We start from the raw sequence: 20,370 nt of genomic DNA, 5'->3' as shown, positions 1-20,370 counted from the left end.
ACTTTTTTCTCTTCACATTTATCAGGTGTAATACTCACACTTGTATCCCTCTAAGAATTATGTGACTTTTAAAATCACCATTGAACTTATAATTGATTACTATTGAATATTGATAAAGTTGCGATTTTAAAAGCCATATCATTTTTAGAGAAATACAAAAATAACAAAATAGTAACTTTTAGAATTACTTGGGGGGGGGGGGGGGGGGGTATGCACTGAATGTGAATATTATATCGACAATTTCAAGAGAGATTTCAACCCTAACAAGTAACATGCGTAACTGATTCTCTTTTAATAGGAAATCCATGTTCTCATATGGTGTGAACAGTTGCACATGCTCCTAATTTCCTGTCATCCGTGTATGAATACTTATCCTGAAACTGATAGCTACATTCAAATTGAAAGGGGAGCAAAAAGAAACTAACCCTTAAAAAAAAAAAAAAAAAAAAAAGGTGAAAAATAGAACCCTTAAGAAAGATTCTGTGAATACCTTGACCGGGGTTCTCTAAGAATATATATCAATCCGGTCACCAGATAGGGAAAATTTGTTAGACCAACATGTCTGCATTGGATAAGATTCTGTCTCTGACCAATGTCGTGGAAATTAGTGGGCCTGCGCTTCGAGAAGGATGTTTGTCGCCACATTGATGTCATTTCTAGCCTGCACAAGTGCCTGTCGGGCGGAGTTCCTGTCGAAGCCCATGGAAACCAGTGTAGCAATAGAGTCCTCTGGTGGCTCTACGGATGATGGCATGGGAGAAGGGTAGTTTCTCTGTAACCATAGGAGAAAATAAAATCCTCTAGAGCAACAAATGATGCTAATATAAACAATTGTAGTACGAAAAAACTTTCACATAAATGTAGATTATATTTTACAAATCAGTTTCAAGAGAAAAATATGCAAACAAGAAGCAATCAGATGAGTTGACCAAAAAAATCACCTGAAGAACTTCTAGACATGACCAGGGGCTTCCTACCGGACTCTGTCTAGGCTCTGTTGTTTAGGCTTTTACAAATAGTATATACGCCCAAATGAGTATTGGCTAATAAACTACAGTTCATATTGATATTTGCTCATTAAGCTCCACAAATTTGAGATACTCCTAAACAATTTTAGAAAGGAAAGAAATGATACAAACCCAGAACAAATTTGCAGTTTTGTTCAATTTATTCATTCATAAAAATAAAAAATAAAAAATTTGGTCAAACATTCAAGGTACAGGGATACTTGTGAATGTATTACATCAACTTGGTTTCCCTTCTAACAGATCAAACAACAAACTGTCATAAAATATGCATTCTCTTACTTACAGACAACATGAATGTTTTTACTTGCAATAGCCAGCTGTAGGTTATTTGAAACTTGGCCAGTCTTTATGAAACTCCCAACCATTCCCCAATAATTTAGACATTAAATGGCTGAAGGAATGAATGTTTTCCAGGATACCATGAATGTTTTCAAAGTTCATCTTTGAGGGAAGTTTGCAAAGAGCCTCGATGCAACTTTTATTTCCCTTATCCCCGAGAAAGCCAGGGCTGTGGATATTTGTCTTTGGGGTAATGTTTATAAAATTATCTCTAAAGTTCTGACAAACAGGCCGAACACAGTGTTGGAGAAGGTTATCTCTAACTCTCAAAATGCATTCATCAGGTGGAGACAAATTGTAGATTAAGTTATTGTAGCCATGGATGTCTTGATAGCCAAAATAGATTAGGTGAACCGTGTGTGCTCTATAAATTGGACCCAGAGAAGGCCAACGATCATGTTAACTGGGGTTTCCTACGTTGAGGAGATGTGACTTTGGGGATAAAGAAGAGCTTGGATAACTCACTATAGTTCTACGGTGCATTTCTCTGTTATGATTAATGGATCTCTTTTTTTTATTCTTTAATAGTTCTCGTGCCTTGGACTAGGAGATCCTTTATTTGTGGTTATCATGGAGGCTTTGAGTAGAATGTTGTCCTCCACAGTTGATAGGGGGCGCTTATCAGGTTTCTCGATAGGGTTGAGGAATAATAACAAGCTCTTAGTAAATTTTGTTTGCGGATGTTATCACAGTTAGTCCCTATTGTTACTGTGGATAATGTTGGAGGCTTGGCTCATATGGATGTAGGGTGTCCTCTTTGCCTATGAAGTATTTAGGTCTTCCTTTGAGGGCTTTGTACAGGGCTAAATCAATATGGGATGGTATTGTTGAAAAAATAGAACATCATTTAGCTGGTTGGAAGAAGCTTTATTTGTCTAAGGGTAGTAGGCTGACATTGCTTAAACACACTCTTTCCAATCTACTTATTTATTATCTGTCCCTTTTTCCCCATCCCCGTAGGTTTTGCTAATCGGATTGAGAAGCTTCATAGGGATTGTTTGTGGGGTGGAGTTGGTGACAAGTTCAAATTCTATCTAGTCGGTGGACTTTCTTCTCTGATTTGCTTTGATGGTTTGGGGTTAGAAATATTTATTCAATTTAACCAAGCTCTCTTGGGGAAATGGTTATTGCATATTGCCTAACTATTTCCAAAAATAGCTAAGTTTTGTGGAGATCGGGGGTAGAAACCAAATATAATAGCATGAGGGGAAGATAGTGTTCCAATGAGGTTGCTAGGCCCTTCAAAGTGGGGGTGTGGGAAAATATTAGGAGAGGGTGGGGTTTTTTTTTTTTTTTTTTTTTTCTAGAGTTGTCAAATATATGTTGGGAGACGGGTCTAAGATCAGGTTTTAACATGATTTGTGGTGTGGGGATCATCCCCCAAATGCAACTTTTTTGGAATTGTTTAGTATTGCTCATTGGAAGGAGGCTTGGGTGGCAAATCATGTGCATCTTTCTAACTGCAATCTTCAATTGAATATTTCCTTTATCATACCAGTTTTGGAGGTGGACTTGGACACTTCGTTCTTTCATCTTTTGTGTGGACGGCAGCACTAAGGAAAGATTTGAACTTTGGATAACCTAAGAAAGAAGCATGTCATAGTGGTAAATTGGTGCTGCATATGCAAGAGAAGCAGGGAGACCATAGATCATCTTCTTCTCCACTATGAAGTGGCTAGAGAATTGTAGGTTTTGATCTTTCATCTTTTTGGTGTAGAGTGGGTCATGCTTAGAAGGGTGGTGGAGTTGTTGGCTAGAGTCAGTTGGGAAGCCATTGCATTTTAGAAGCTTTGAGAATGGCTCTTTTGTGCTTAATGTGGTGCATTTGGAGAGAGCAGAACACGAGGAGCTTCAAAGATTGTGAGAGTTCGGTGTTAGAGTTAATAGTTGTTATGTTCAAATCTCTTTATGCTTGGATAGTGGCGTATAATAGTCCTCGCTTTTCTAGTTAACTGAATTTATGGACTTGTGTTCTTTTTCTCCAAATTAAGTCTCTTTGTATATTTCTAATGTACTTGGGTTGCGTCCCTCTAAGTTTTCTAATGAGATTGATTTACTTGTATATATATATATATGCTTGAAGCAAACCCATGGCTGAAAAAATTATCTTTTTTATTGTACCTAATGCTTGATGAATGCACTTGTAACAAGAAAGAAAGAAAAGAAAAAAAAGATAAATGTTTGGTTTCATTTTCTTACATATCTCTTGTCCATCTCCGTACAAGAGATGTGCAAATTCGCCATTGAATTTGTATGACCACATGTAGGTTCTACAAATTTAAGAGTATCTCCAATAGACTCTTCATATGGCTCATAATAGCTAAATATAGCTATTATGAACCACTATATCCATCCAACAAATGTTTCAAAATAAAGCATTTTCATCCATTTTGCTACAGTGAACTTTCATATATGAGATTTCACTATTGCACCTTTTAATCTTTTTTTATTATTATTTCCCCAGCCCTCTCTCTCTCTCTCTCAACTTTCAAATAAAAATACATTGAAGAAAAAATATTTATAGAAAGTAGAGAGTATAATAAATAATCTGTTAGAATTTGTATTAAAAAACTAGTAGTTAAAATAGAAAAATGTGAATTTTGAGTAGTTAAAATAACCACTAGTCTTAGAGATGCTCTAATGGTAGATTTGCAAAAAGAGATGTGCAATAGCAAACACATCTCAAAAAAGAATATTACAAGTCTAATTGGACATGCATTACTTTTTTTTTTTTTTTTTTTAAAAATGTGGCCTTCAGCCAATGTTTAAGGACTCATAAAACCAAAAACCTGCATACTGAATCATGGGTAGTTAAAATCTAAAACTTTTCTCCATTAAGTTCATTTAAGAAATTAAATGCTATCGATATATAACATCAGAAAATAATTGCTATAATGTACTAGCAAAATGATATTCTAAAACTTCCAAAAGATATGCAAAGAAAATACAAATCATCCTGATGAGCTTAGCCTAGTTTATTGCATATAATCAACAACCAATGGGTATGAAAAGTAGTACAATGATTTCAATCAATTTCAGCAATGTCTGCATAAAATGAAATGTCTAGGGAATATGGAGGCCCCTGTACAACACCAAAAGGGATGTACCTATGAAAGTAAACATTAAATCATTTTGAAAATGCAATTAATCATGGCTTACATACTTAGACATGTATTTATGTATATGTTGTAAAAGAGTACATTATGTAAAAACGAGTTAAAAGCATATATTAGGATCTATACAAATGAATATCCCCAGTATCATCCTTGATTTCTAAGTTCTTGGTTGAAAGCTTGGTTTTAAAATCCACACATAAGGTAAATGACTTTGTATGGTGTTAATTTGAGCTACTTCAATTACAACTCTATGTAAACATATCTTCTAAGCAAATCAAAGACTTAATTAAAAGCATTAAGCAAAAAACACTTGCCTCCACTCGGCGACCTGCATACGATGGTGCGCTTCCTACAATATTCCTAGTGGGTGCTGATGGTGGACTCCCCATGGTTGGCCAAGAAAGCCGCGGAAAGAATGAAGTAACAAACTCAGGGAACTGTAACATAAGAAAAAAGATGCAAAATCACATATTACTCTAATCAACTTCAACCTGAGCGGAAGCAAATGCAACATATGCAAATAAGAGAGAACCTCATAAACAATTTGAAAGATTCTCTATTTAAGATGAAGAAACAGTTTCAGAAGAAGGGCAAAAAGATTTTACACATCTAGCACTATTGTGAGCGGAATGTGTCCATGCATAGGAAGAAAGTTCAATCTAAATCACTACTTCATATAATTTCACACCCATAATTCACTCTCAAGATGTAAGCTTCACTAATGTGCCTCGTAGGAAGCTCACAGCTGTAACAAAGCATTTATGAAATATTTGAACAGAATACCAAGTTATCATCTAAGCATGTTGAATATTATGGCAGAAAGGAAAAAAGAATAAAACATCTTTCTTTCCCATGGTGACATTGACAAATGACCTTTGCCTTGCGGATATGAAAGACATTCAAACGATAGAAGGAACCAGCTAGGATGCCACATATCCCTGGTAAGATAGATCTTTTCCAAGATGATAAAAGAAGCTGCAAGACAGAAACTAAAATTAGATTTTAGTGGCTGAAGGGGGATGGGGAGGCCTAATATGGTAAAAGAATTTCATATTTGGTCTAGCTTGCACCATAAACAGTGCATATAAACCACATTCACTTTTTACCTGAAGACCAGCTAGATATATGAAAGACTTATCAGAGAAGCGCACACCAAATACACGGAACCATGTTGATACTGGAATATCAAAGAAAAATGGGATAAATGAAGCAAATATAAGACCATAAGGTCCAGATGTGACCAGGTTGACCGCAGGATCTGCCAAAAATAAATACAAGTCACTTTAACACGAAGCTTATAACTGCAGAATTTAGAACCTTCTACTGACAATAGTTTTCAAGAAAAAGAAAAGAAACTGCAGGAAATCATGAGAAGAAATAGGGTAAGTACAAAAAAAGAACTTAAACTATGCACAACTATGCACAATCCTTTTCCTTGAATCCCAGATATAAATGAGAGTAAACTCTATCCACCAGCAGGGGCAGAATCAGAATTTTTCTCCCATGGAGGCAATTAGTAAGTTATTCATAATACAACTCAATAATTTAATAAAACAAAAAATCAACCTAGCAACACAACATTTTGTTTTGTAGGAAATTGATAGCCACACAACATTGTTAATTTCCTTTTTAATACATGAGTAACAATATGAGAGTTTATTATAGACTTAGGAAGTAAGTCCCTATCAAGCCATGAATCTCGTTGTAACCAAAATATAATATAGAAGTACAAATAAGAAAGAAATTACATTCACATAACAACAGTGTTCTTTTTAATTGAGAAAAGTTCAAAAGTACCAAGATTAAACTAATGCCGATCTAAAGCAAATTCAAAGGAGGGAAAAAGCAGATGTGCCCCTCTGCGCTTTATTATGAATTGACATTACTTATCAAAAAAAAAAAATCCACAGCGGTCATCTCAGGGAGCAGTGTTGTTGCTGGTATTCCCAGGACGTCAGAGCCGAAGAAAGAGATGAACTTTTTTCGTAAGCGAATGGGGATTCAGTATTTCCAAGATTTTCCGCCAACAAGGTTAGGGTGGCAGGCTGCGTAGGTGGCTCGAAGATTGACATGGACATCTATCGTGATCTACGTAACTTTAGGAACACGCTGGGGTCAATAAGAGAGGAGCTCGATAGTTTATTAGTAAATATTGAGGTGGGCCTGAATTGTGTTGGATTTGAGGGCAGTATGGGTTTAGAGGGGGCTGTAGGTGTAGAGCTCAAGCCTTTTAATGCTCAGAAATCCCTTTCGACCCATATGGATAAGGTCAACGCCGTAGCTTCTATGTTAAGGCCTTTCAGACTGCTGAAGCCTGTGGCTGTTGGACAAGGTGTTTTGACCCAATTGGAGGGTAATGGGTCAATGATTCGCATTTGGGCCCGCTAAAGCCCATTTTTAAAGCAAGGGCCGTAGGAGGGAAAGCCAACCCATGGCAGGGGCTTCCATATAAACCCGACGGGACCCAGACCTGTTTCTTCCCTTTTGTGGAGAGTGAAATTAAGGGGCAGGGCTTCTTCCTCAAGCACATGCGTGGCTGTGGGTTCATCAGCTCAGACCAGGGAGCTGGCGAAAGCTCCGCGGCGGTCCTTTGAGGCCTCAGTAGCTATTTCTGAGGGGATTCTAAAGGGTAAAAAGTACGCTCCGCTGAGAGAAGCTTCGGAGAGCACTCAGTCAGGTGGTCCTTTACCACAACAGATGTTCTTCGACACCCAGATGGTACCGCTCAAGGTGGCAGAATTGTGCTCTGTGACGTCGGCACTGGGAAAGCTATCAGGAGCCCTGTTCTTGGCGAGGGGGATTCAGGGTCCCCTACTATTGGTGAGTTTCCAAGTAACGACGTTGTTTCTGTGTTGGGTTCTAATCTGGTTGTTGCTGGTGACGGGAGTTTCTGAGGCTCTAAAATGGGCAATCATTCGGAGGATTGGGAAGAGGGCTTTTGTTCCAGGCTTAGACCCTCGGGTTTTTGCTTGCTCTCTTGAGTTGAGGAGTGGGGAGGCTTGCTGTTTAGGTCAAGAGGTAGTCCTGGAGGGGCTGAATCAGGTGGAGGCAAGTAGGACTGGTTGACCCCATGCCAACTCTCACACCACCAGCCTACTCCTAGCTGGTATGGGATCAGAAAGTAGGTTGCTTCGGAGTCCGCTGTCGTTCTTTCTGCGACTAAGCAAGCTGATGATACTTGTCACTGTAAAGATTTATCTTCTTGTCCAGTTGTGAAGTTTAGGGAGGGAGGAGAGCTTGAATGTAAGCCTGAGATTCTGGCGTTGGATTATACCCCTTGGGTCAAGCCTATTTTCTATGAGCCACTTAATGTTTACCCCCTTGTAGCTTCAGAGGAGGCTGTTCTTTTCTGAAAAAAGACTTCAAAGTGGTTTCTGAAAAAGATCAAGGGTTTTAGTATATATATATATATATATATATATATTTTTGATAAGTAGGGTTTTAGCAAATATATCAGAATTCCTTATGACAAAATTGAAAAAAGGATCATGGCCCTTTTTATTTCAATTGAAGCCAGCCGATTTAAGGACTCAGTGAGCTGTGTTTTAACTTCTAGAACTTATAAGCTGAACCCCAAAGGTAGCAAAGGCAGCAGCAAATTGAAAAGGATGGATTCTTCCATTAACTCAATGGACTTTGTTTCTAAATCTGGAGTTAGACTTGGGCGGGTGCTTTCTGTTTCTTTATGAAGATGAAAATCGTTTTGGGGACTTTGTTTCTAAATTTGGAGGTAGACTTTGGCAGGTGCTTTATGTTCCTTTATGAAGATGGAAATCATTTCATAGAATATTAGAGGGTTGCAAAATGCAGCATGTTAGGAATCTCCTCGGATCGTGGAAGGCTACCGGCTTTACAGGAAACTAAATTCGAGCAGAATTCTAGGAATGTTGTGTGAAGTTTGTCGAGCAGTCAACACCTTGATTGGTATCAGTTGGATTCTAGGGGGGCTTCAGGGGCATTGTCTTGATCTAGGATAGGAGTCTTGGAAAGATCGAAATGTGTGTGGGTAACTTCTCGGTGGCTTATAAATCCATTAAGTGTTTTTGACCAGTTTGAGTGGGCTTTCACTAGTGTCTATGGGCCCAATTCTGATGTTGATTGTCAGTCGCTTTGAGACGAGCTAGCAGGTCAGATTTCACGGTGGGATATACCTTGGTGCATTAAGGGTGATTTTAACGTCTCTCGTTTCCCTTGTGAGAAATTGAAGGCTAGTTCCTTTCCCACTATGGAAGAGTTCTCAGATTTTTTATTTGAGCAGGATCTTATGGATTTACCTCTCCGGGGTGGAAGTTTCACTTGGTCTAACAATCGGGGCTCCCCCTCTAAGTCTAGAATTGACAAGTTTCTCATTTCTCTAGAATGGGAGGCTCACTTTCCAGACGTTGATCAGAGCAGGTTACCCAATCTTCTTTTAGATCATTTTCATGTCCTTCTTGATTGTGGCAATTTTCGAAGGGATAGAAGCTACTTTAAATTTGAAAGCATGTGGTTGAAAACTGATGGTTATGTTGAGAAGGTGAGGCACTGGTGGAGTTCTTACTGATTTCAAGGGTGCCCCAATTTTGTCTTAACTCAAAAGCTAAAAGCTCTAAAAGTCGATTTAAAAAAGTAGAATGAATTGGAATTTGGTAATGTCGAAAAGAGAAAAGAGAGCTCTTCTTGATGAGCTTCAAGGCCCAAATGTGGCTGAGGAGCAAAGGCCTCTCTCTAGGGAGGAGAAATTGCAGAAGAAAGTGGTTACAACACAGTTGGAAAAGGCTACTCTTTTAGAGGAGGTGTTGTGAAGGAAAAAGTCGAGGGCATTATGGCTTAGAGAGGGGGATAAAAATACCAAGTTCTTCAACCAAATTGCTAATTCTAATAGAAGAAGTTTGAAGACGCCGAAGGTCCTGATGAGAGGCTTGTTGACTCGTCGTCAACGGTCATTGCGTTGTTCACATCTGCAACCGGGGGTATGCAGTCCGTCAGATTGGGTCTTCTCAGGTAAGGTCTGTTTTCATCGGTGGGTGTGTCCAATGGTCGCATGCATTGGAGGCCGTAGCTCAGCCTTCACAAGTGATCAACAGCCTTGTTGTATCAGGGTTTGTCTTTCCTCCCCTTCCAACATTCTCTTCTGATATGACATTTTCTGTTGTTGTGCTCTTTGTTCCGACATCGGAGGTGCTATCTTCAATGTCACTGGAAGCTTCTCTCAAGTCTGAGGGGCCTTCTCTAGCACTGGTAAGCACTTTTGTTGGGTCTAATAAGCATCGAATTCAGCCCACCCCCCATACGTAGGATTTGCTTTTTTTCGATGGCTCTTACTTAGGGGCGGCTGAGTTGGAAGAGAGGCTACATCTCTCTATTCCTGTGTCGTCAGTATCTAAGCCGGCCCAAAGTTACCATAGAAAGGCTAGGGAAGGCAAATCAGTGCAATTGGATGAGTTTATTTGCAGTCTGTGGCGGCGATAAGGATAGATATTGCCGGTGAGACTAAGCCATTACAGAGCTCGAAGTTGGAGGATTATCTTCTTGCCGAGAAAGTTTCAATGGCTGCGCTCAATGGCTGCAGCGCAGCCAATGCTGGATTCTGTTGTAATGGTAGTTTCCATAAAGGTTGTTGTTAAGCAATCTAATCTGGTGAGGGGTTTCCTTCGGCAGGGATTTCTCAATTCGAGTCTGTCAGTGCAAGTTAAACCCCTTCTCTCGCCTAAAGAGTCGGTCAAATCGTCGTCGACTCTGGATGTTAAGGAGGATGGGGTGGAAGGGGCTCCCTCCCTTTTGGGTCATTGCATCACTCCAACTGCTGAATATGGTGAGGATTTCAGGATGAACAGTCTAATCCAGTCTCAAAAGTGGCCGGTAAGTTTTGGTCCAAATGGAGAGATTGTTGTGTGGAATCAGGGCAACGAGGTTTGGGATGAGGAGGATGGATGGAGATTCCCCTTACACTTTGGGTGTTTTTCATCCGGACATGCCCTTAGATTAGGTGTTGGGGTCCCTGGCGATTCTGGATGCCATTGAAGATGATTTTCATCAGGAAGCAAAGGTTGCACGCCAAAGAACAAAGGTAGGAAGGAGCTGTTGAATCTGAAAAGTTCAATTAACTACGACGATGCAAGCACGTCCTCTCGGCGTTGGAAAGGCAAGGTTCACATGATGTAGTGTTGAGTGCTCCATATGGATTTCGGGTTTGAGGGATTTAGGTCCTTGCGGGTGTGTTGGGTTTTTTTTTTTTTTTTTGGTGGGATAGTTTGGTTGTTCCTGTGTACTTTAAAGCGTCTTACGCCTTCTTTCTTTTTTGTTAATAAAATTTTATTATTTATCAAAAAAAAAAAAAAAATCTAATAGAAGACACAGCGCTATAAAGAAGTAGGCTATCTTACTTCCTCTAATCCGGCTTATATTAAGGAGCATATAATTCATTTTTACTCTCAACTCTATCAGTGAGGAGGGGGAAAACTCAAACCACAAAGCAACATAAAAACAAAAATGTGAACTAGAAGATATAAAGCAACAAAAGAGTTTTGTGAAACAGATAAATTAGAAAAGCATAATTTGGAGCAATGCATACCTTTAAGTAGTGCTAGAGCAAGGAACTCAAAGAGTAATGAAACAATTACAGAGAACAAGATAAAGACCTGCATAATGGGGCAGACAAACTTTAAAATCAAAAAATAAAAAAAGTAAATAAAAAAATAAAAAATAAAAAAATAAAAAAATCAATATATTGAAGTGCAGAAGAATTCATTTCTGTTTTATTTTTTTTTCCCTTGTGTTTGATAACTGATTGGTAGAAGGATTAACAAATAACAAGTATACAAGAATGAACAGGATCTTACTAACCAAATTAAGAAATACCATATATCAAAGAATACTTGAATATGATCAATCAACAAAACAAGCATCCATTATACTTGGTATCATTTACTGAAGTTTTGATTCTCAAATTATCGGAACACAACACTGTAGAATAAAAAAACAAAAGCACAGAATCTCTAAGCACAGTGTAACAAACAATGCTAGTCCTGGCATGTTAAGCTCAGTCATCTTTTGTGTGCCCCAGAGCCTGAGAATAAAAGCCTAAAGTAGGCTGCAAGTATAAATTCTCAATAAATAAATATTCATTTTAGGGATGCCTACGAAACAACAGAACAGTGTCCATGCAAGCAAGCAGCTGACCCAAAAAGAGTTGGGATGAGTTTTTAACAACAATGTTGAAGACAATACAATCAACAATTCGAACACCAAATCAAGAATGAGGAATCACCAAATCATCTTAACTCGCCACGAATTTGAAAAGTACACCAGTTGAATTTATATTGGGCACCTTTTCCATTCAGTTCGTTTCAAGCAAGGTTAGGTTTTTGCCCTCAACCAGTTGCCGCCAGTTGCCACTAACAGAAGACTAGTCACTGTCTGAAGTCCCAGCCATCCAACCAAATAAAGCAAGTTGATATCTCTTTTTTTTCATCCCAAAGAACGAGCCTTCACTCCTTAGCAATTTTCTCTAACTTTAATGTGTCGAGGCATAAAACTATATAATTCCAGTCTTTGTTTGATGAAAACCAATTACCCTAATCAAGGATCAGGAATGTATTTAAATTTGACAACATAATTTAAACCGCTTTTCCATATTCTATTTTGGGCGGCTTTTTGCCGACGGAAGGTTAACCGTACCATTTCATACATTCCTATTAAATTACCACTTGTCCCAAAAGCTTAAGTTGATAGGAAGATGTAAATTTAATCATTTAATCAATACTTTAACACTCCCCCTCACGTGTGGACTCAAACTCCCTTTTAATACTTACACGTGAAATATTTAATTGAAATTTGAGATAAATGAAGGAGACAGGATTCGAACTCAGAACCTCTGCTCTGATACCATATTAAATTACCACTTGTCATAAAAACTTAAGCTGATAGGAAGAGGTAAATTTAATCATTTAATCATTTAATCAATACTTCAACACTTCTCCCCTCCCTCCTCTCACGTGTGGGCTCAAACTCCGTTTTAATAAGTCAAACTCAACACATGGAATATTTGATTGAAATGGAAGATGAATAACTGAGACAATATTCAAACTCAGGTTATTTGGCTCTGATACCATGTTAAATTACCACTTGTCCCAAAAGCTTAAGCTGATAAGAAAATATAAATTTAATCATTTAATCAATACTTTAATAATTTCATGTGTTATGGGAGTGTAGAACTATTCGGTCTATTATTTTTAAACATGGAATTCCCCCAAAGGGGGTAGTAATTGAGAGTAACTAGAAGAAACACTTCTCATCAACAAGTCTTTGTTGCAAGCTTTCTTTTTTCTCTTTTTTCTATTAAGTAGTCGCAAATTCATTAAAAAGCACAAAAGTGCAACCCAAGAACACGGGAAGTATACTAGAGAGAAGCCTAGCTAGTAGCGGATAAGAGATCTAAGAAAGCATAAAAGTTCGAAATACTAAAATCTGAAGCATCAGTCCCAAAGAAATAGTCTTAAAGAATAAAGCCCTTAATTCCACTAAGGTCCTCTCATGATTCTCAAAGCTATGATCATTTCTTTCCCTCTATAGACACCACATTAGGCAAGGCGGAATCATCCTCCAAACTACATCAAGCTAAAACCTGCCTGCTGGCGCTCTCCAACAGGCAAAGAAATATACCACCTTTCTAGGCATAACCCAAGCCAGCCCCACACTAGAAAAGATAGTAGTCCAAAGAGCACATATGATCTCACGATGGAATAGAAGATGGCCCACTGACTCCTCATTCTTCTTACAAATGCAACACCACTCAACCACAATGATATGTCATTTCTTTAGATTGTTCGTGGTGAGGAATTTAACTGAGGCGGCCAACCAAGCAAAGAAAGCAACTCTCAAGGGAGCCTTATTCAGCCAATTACTCCTCCAAGGCAAATAAGTGTTATCATGGGGAACAAGAACCTTATAGTAAGATCTAAAATCAAACAACCCTCTCCTCGAAGAAATCCAACAAAGTCTGTCTTCACCACCCCGTCTCATTCTAACGGAATACAACAAAATGAAGAGTGAGGTAAAGCGATCTATCTCCTAATCATGATCCACTCTAAGCTAACAGCAGATACCCAACCATTTTCATTAGATTTAAGGAATAAAATTACTTTTTGCTTTCCTATAAAAAAAACATTTTACAATAGATTCCCTTATATTTTCCTATATCAATTAAATACTTTTTCTTCATTTTTATTTTATTTTTTTTCTTACTTTCCTACTTTTTGTCATTTTTATCATTATATAATTCATTGGGTAGCATTATAGCTACCCAAGGGTTTAAGGGAAATACAGGAAAACTGATGTGGGTGATTTTTTATGACTTTTTTCAAATTTTTCCTATATTTAAGGAAGGGAACCACTTATAGGGTATCTGCTACTAGTGCTCTAAGAAAATTAATATTCCACTAATGGGAGGCACTAGAAAGCTCCAAATGGTCTGCCACAATAGCATCCCTAAAATAGGAAATGCTAAACAAGTCCGGAAAAGATGTCACGAAAGCTTGATCCCCACACCAAACATTATGCTAGAATTGAATTTTGGAGCCATCTCCCATCTCAAATCTAGTGTGGCTAGAAAGCTCCTCCCAACCCCTCCTAATATTCTTCCAATGCCCCACCCCATATGACCCATGAAACTCATTAGAGCACCACCCACCCCAAGCACTGGCATATTTAGAATCTGCAACCACCCTCCATAAGGCATCTCTCTCATGAACGTAACGCCATAGCCTCTTCTCCAAAAGAGCCCGTTGAACACAAGTAAATTCCGAACCCCCCAACCCTCCTTCAACTATCGGAGTACACACCTTAATCCAACTAACCAAGTGAAATTTGAACTCTTCACCCATACCACCCCACAAAAAATCCCACTGCAACTTCTCTAGGCGATTGGCTATACCAACTGGAAGAGGGAAAAGGGACATGAAATAGGTAGGCAGATTAAAAAATGTGTTTTTAATCAAAATAACTCTCCCACCCTTTGATAAGTACATCATCTTCCATCCATCCAAACGATGCTCTATATTTTAATTCATAAATCTAACAACAATATTGATGTCATGAGTCGATCTCACAACTGAAACAGTCAAACCTCTCACTCTTTCCCAGTCACCTCATGTAACAATTAGGTAACTAGCGCCATACCAAATGCTTGAAAGCAGCATCAATAAAGCATTGCCCCTAAGGAGGGAAAAAAAATGATAACATTTTTTAAGGCATGTTTGTAGGGAGCTACAACTTTCTAAGGCCCAACCAGCTTGGGCAGGCACAAGAAAAACAATCAGATAACAAATGGTGAGCTTCACAAAGATGCTTTTTAATTTTTTTGTCGCTTGCATAAATACTTGGAAATTTGCATGATAGTGGTAATTCAGTATCTATTTTATCTATCCTATGGCTTTGATTAAGCACAAGGTACGTATGATATAAAAGTGTGTATAACACATAAAAGTCGAACTCATGAGTAGTTCAGACTAGATGATTGCTCACCGAGTACTTATTGGAACCAATCTGTCTCTCAAAGACCCTGAAGTAGTATAGCAGGTAGAGTCCAAACATCAATTCTGGTGTGGATGAAAAGGCAAAAACTGATACAATTAACTTCCAAAGTCGAAGCTTCCCGAAAATATCCTGCAATAAAGATAAAACGATAACATAAGAATTCAAAGTAATTGTACCTTGAAGAATTCATTGCACCTTTCAAGAGGACAGAAAAAAATGTAAGCATATCTGACTGTAAGGTTATGAACATTAACATACAGTCCTCCATCACAAATGCATAGTCAATGTGATTCACAAGCAAACCAGACAACACAACCCCCTTTTCCCCTTCATCTAACTTAGTCTCAACTAGAGTTGGTTACTTCAATTAACTTTCTTAGGGAGTTACCACATCGAAAGATATTTTTTACAGTAAATCTTGGGAAATGCCCCTTCGTATATTGTCTTTAATATAGTTCTTTTACATCTGAAACTTTTTTATGAAAAAGAAAATATTCGAAAAGTATCTAATGTAGTTGCAAACTAAGCCCTGGAAGAAAACACTAATTCTTAATTGCGAAGGGGGGCAGATTTACAAAGTTCCATAAGATGAACAAAAACAAATTTATAACTGCATATTAAAAAAAATAAATAAATAAATTTGCTCCATGGTGCACACATTCTCTGTCGTGATTCTGTAATTTAAGTTATTTATAATATACATGTCTCTTGACACATCTAGGAATCCGCTAATGCCACGTTGTTCAGAAATTTTTCCAGTTTCTTGTGACAAGGCAGATATCATGAATGCATATATTTTTAAATATGACAGTATAGAATAGAAGTATGTACGTAGCATGCATATTCCTGTATCGACAATTTGACTTCCATACGAACATGAAACATGTCATTTTTATTTCCAAACAACGTGGTATAGGAGTCCCTTGGGACAAAAGAAAAATCTTGATATTATCATTGAACAAGCCCCGTCAAAGTTCAAGGCATGACACGTCACCTTCCAATATGGTGGAGAAGAAAAATAAGAAAGGCAAAAGGTTTTGCAGGCTTGGTGAAGCAGTGGTGGGATTCCTATTTGTTCCAAGGTTCACCAAGTTTTGTCTTTGTTCGCAAGCTCAAAGCTTTGAAATTGGAATTGAAAAAAAGGAACGAGGAGGTGTTTGGCAATGTTGAAAGGAACAAGAGGATTATTGTGGAAGATCTTCGGGTTTTTGATGTCTTGGAAGAAGGAAGGGCCTTGGGTGGGGAAGAGCTATTGAAGAAGGCAGAGGTTATCAGAGAGTTAGAGAGATGTACTCTTATGGAGGAGGTGAGTTGGAGGCAAAAATCTAGGGTTTTGTGATTAAAGGAAGGCAATAAATGCACAAAATTCTTTCACTCTATAGCCAACTCAAACAGAAGGTACAATTCTATTGATTCCTTATTGATTGATGGTATGTCTTCTTCCAATCAAGCAGAGATCAATGTGCACATTGTAAAATTCTATCAAAAGCTCTTTACTAAACAGTGTAGGTGGAAGCCAATGGTGGATGGTCCTTCCTTTGATTCCATTCTGGAGTCTGAGGCTATTTGGTTGAAGAGAGTCTTTGAAGAAGAGGAGATTAGGAAGGTAGTCTTAGCTATGAATGGCGATAAGGGGTCAGGTCCTAATGGCTTCTCTATGGCCTTTTTCCAGACGTGTCGGGATGTGTTAAAGGTGGATATCATGAAGGTTTTTTGTGAATTTCATGCTGGAGGTTTGTTTGAGAGTCTCAATGCTTCATTTATTACGCTTATTCCGAAGATTCCAGGTGCTTTAGATCTTAAAGATTTTCGTCCGATCAATCTTGTGGGAGCTATCTACAAAATTATTGCTAAGGTTTTAGCAAACAGATTAAAGAAGGTTATGGAGAAAGTCATCTCCAAGTCGCAAAGTGCCTTCATCAAGGGGAGACAAATTCTAGATCCGATTCTGATTGCTAATGAATGCCTTGATAGTAGGCTAAGATCGGGGGAGCCAAGTGTCATTTGCAAAATTAATTTGAAAAAAGCTTATGATCATGTAAATTGGGACTTTTTGTTATAAATGCTAAGGAGGTGCAGTTTTGGGGGTAAATGTTGCTCTTGGATAGCTTATTGTACCTCCTCGGTGCGGTTTTCGATCTTGGATAATGGCTCTCCTAATGGTCTTTTTAGTAGTTCCCATGGTTTGAGACAAGGGGATCCACTCTCTCCTTTGTTGTTTGTTTTATGATGGAGGCTTTGAGTCAAATGATTTCTGTTGCGGTTAATGGGGGGCTGTTAGAAGGTTTCACAGTTGGCAACGCTACTGTCCCTCATCTTCTGTTTGCCAACGATACTTTGATCTTTTGTAGTGCTTGTCCCGCTCAGTTAAGTTATTTGCGAAGTCTTTTCTTGTTGTTTGAAGCTTCCTCGGGATTGAAGGATAACTTGGCTAAGTCTGAATTAATTCATATGGGGAACATTGACCTAGTGGGAAGATTGGCCGGAATTCTAGGGTGTGGGGTGTCCACTCTACTGGTTAAGTATCTTAGTCTTCCGTTAGGGGCTTCCTATAAGGCAAAGCATATTTTGGATGGTGTCATTGAAAAGATAGAACATCGGTTGCCCAGTTGGAAAATGATGTAACTATTCAAGGGTGGTAGGGTCACCCTTATCAAGAGCACCCTCGCTAATTTACCCACGTATTACATGTCCCTCTTCCCTCTCTCGGCGAGTGTTGCTAATCGCATTGAGAAGCTACAACGTGACTTTTTATGGGGCAGGCTAGGTGAAGAGTTCAAATTTCACATGGTGAATTGGTCCAAGGTTTGCGCTCCGATCTCTGAGGGAGGTTTGGGTATCAAAAATTTGTTCTTGTTCAATCGTGCTCTGTTAGGTAAATAGATGTGGCACTATGGGATTGAGAGAAACACTTGGTGAAGAATTGTGGTGAACTCAAAATATGGTAGCTTATCAGGTGGGTGGTGCTCTCTTGATCTTGCAGGAGCCTTTGGGGTGGGGTTGTGGAAAAACATTAGAAAAGGTTAGGACTCCTTCTCAAGATTTACTATAATTGTGGTGGGGAATGGAACTAGAATTAAATTTTGGCATAATCTATGGTGTGGGGATACGATTCTAAAGGTTGCTTTTCCAATTCTATTTAGTATTACTCAGTTGAAGGACGCCTCTGTTGCGGCTAATGTGGAGCTCTTAGTCGGTTCTACTCAATGGAACGTGAGCTTTATTAGAGAGGGGCATGATTAGGAAGTGAGTGTCTTTGCTTCTTTTCTACAGGTCTTGCATTCAGTTACAATGAAAAGAGGTAGTGAAGATAAGCTTTGGTGGGTCTCCTCCAAAAGAGGTCTATTCAAGGTTTAGAAAGGGAGTCGATTTCCTTAGAAGAGCGTGTGGCGGACACAAGCTCCTTCAAGAGCGGCCTTTTTCGCATGGTCAGCTGATTTAGGGAAAACCTTTACTTTAAATAATCTCAAGAAACGACATGTGATTGTCATAGACAGATGTTGCATGTGCAAGACAGATGAGGAGTCTGTGGATAATCTTTTTTTTTTCATTGTGATGTGACTTCTACTTTATGGAGTGTTCTCTTTAACCGCTTTGGGATGTCTTGGGTTATACCTAGACGGGTTATCGGCTTGTTTGCGTGTTGGTGTTCCTCTACAAGGCCAATGAGTGCTACAGTGTGGAAAATGGTACCCACTTGCCTATTTTTGACTATTTGGAGGGAGAAGAACAATATGAGCTTTGATGATTTGGAAAGGCCCTTGGACGATATTCTATCATCTTTCTTCCATACTTTGAACTTTTGGACTGCAGCCTTTGTGTCCCACCTGATGATTAGTTATGATATTTTTTTTGTTTGCTTTTCTCTTTCTAGTTAGGTGTTTCCTCTTGTATACTCCTGGTATACTTAGGGACGCCTTACAATTTTAATAAAATTGGTTTATTACTTATAAAAAATAAAAATAAAAAAGAATTGAAAAACTAGTTTCAAGTAAGCATTCAAGATCGGAAAAAAAAAAAAAAAAAAAAAAAAAAAAAATAGAAAGGTGATAGGTAAGCAAAGAAATATATTAAAAAAGTGTAACGCGCCTCTAAGCATTCAAGATCGAAAATTAAGCCATTCCTACTCAGAACCACAAAGCCCATATACCAGCTACATCTTAACGCAAAAGTGCATTACTAAAATGATTTCAAATGGTAATGATGCAGAAAGCTAAAAGCTCCCAGAAAAGTAAAATACCAAAATAATTTAAAAACATGGTCTAAATTTGATTAGGACCTACTCAATATCCTTCGTTGTCTACTTTTCTGGCTATTTAGTCTTAGTTTTGGGTTTCTGTATGTTATGATGATGCTGGTTTCATATTACTAATGTTTTCTTTGGTCCATCGGGTCTTACTTTGAGTTTCTGGTTTTTATTAAAGGGTTTTACTAGTTATTTAGTCAAGTTTTTTTTTGATAAGTAAGTAGAAATTTCATTAAAAAAAGCGTAAGGCGCCCCTTAGTACACAGGGAGTATACAAAGGAAGAGCCCAGCTAGCCCATAAAGCAGAACCCAACAAGACCCTCAAAAACCCCATAACCCAACACCACCCAAAACCCTCGAGAGCCCCAAAACCCAAAATAGAAACAGCCCCCATTAAAAACAGTCCACGAAACCACCCAACCCTAATCCCCTAAACCCCTAAGCCCCTAAAGCTCACAATCTTCAATCATATCCCATCGCGTATGTTCCTCGTCAAGGGCAGAGAGTACAGCCATAGAATTTTCATCTTTTTCCCCGAAAAACAAAGAGCATGCCATAGACAACTCCATAGGAGATAAAACCCAAAAGGAGTTCATCTCCTATTAGGTTTAGGCATTAGATGTTTACATCTATGAATTTAATTCTTTGGATTCAATGAATAATAGTTTTGTGAAAACTTTCAGAGAAAATTGCTTTTTAAGATATGTGTCATGTATCCATTTCCAAGGATGATGCCAAAGAAACCCTAAGCGTATTGCTTAGAAAAACTAAATGCAATGCCTAGATTATCTTCTTCTTCCTCTTCTTTAATTTCCAGCAACTTGAAATCTTACAACCATATTCGTCACCCTTGGCACCCTAAAAATCCATAGGATAAAAACCCTAACACAAACCACCTTTTACCAGCCTCCAAAACCCACAAAACCATATCTATTAAACTTCCTGTTCATATCCTCAAGTCAGATCCGATCCCTTCCTTTACTGACCTATTTTGCGCTCCAAAATACACTCATATTGTTACTCAATAATTAAATCCGAACCCAACATAACATATCTTTCAAGCCATTTCCACCAGAAAGCCGAATCCAGACAATCCTAATTCCCCTCAAATTTCTACTGCCAGTGA

General features: G+C 38.4%; 1 protein-coding gene across 1 annotated transcript in view; it reads right to left on the bottom strand.

Moving 5' to 3' along the window:
* Positions 1 to 252: 252 nt before the first annotated feature.
* The window catches only part of LOC133874131 (rhomboid-like protein 20), a 21,287-nt gene continuing 1,169 nt past the window's right edge, over positions 253 to 20,370 (bottom strand). Inside the window, exons 3-8 of the mRNA XM_062311967.1 lie at positions 14,987 to 15,127; positions 11,037 to 11,103; positions 5,590 to 5,741; positions 5,357 to 5,458; positions 4,798 to 4,920; positions 253 to 772 (exon numbers count right to left, since the gene is read on the bottom strand). Of these exons, the coding sequence (XP_062167951.1) occupies positions 605 to 772; positions 4,798 to 4,920; positions 5,357 to 5,458; positions 5,590 to 5,741; positions 11,037 to 11,103; positions 14,987 to 15,127 (753 nt within the window). The 3' untranslated portion in view covers positions 253 to 604. The remainder of the gene's footprint in view (positions 773 to 4,797; positions 4,921 to 5,356; positions 5,459 to 5,589; positions 5,742 to 11,036; positions 11,104 to 14,986; positions 15,128 to 20,370) is intronic.

This window comes from Alnus glutinosa, chromosome 7, assembly GCF_958979055.1.
Source record: "Alnus glutinosa chromosome 7, dhAlnGlut1.1, whole genome shotgun sequence".
Lineage (NCBI taxonomy): Eukaryota > Viridiplantae > Streptophyta > Magnoliopsida > Fagales > Betulaceae > Alnus > Alnus glutinosa.
Note: the sequence above shows the minus strand (reverse complement) of the source record. Positions and strands in the feature narration are given on the sequence as shown.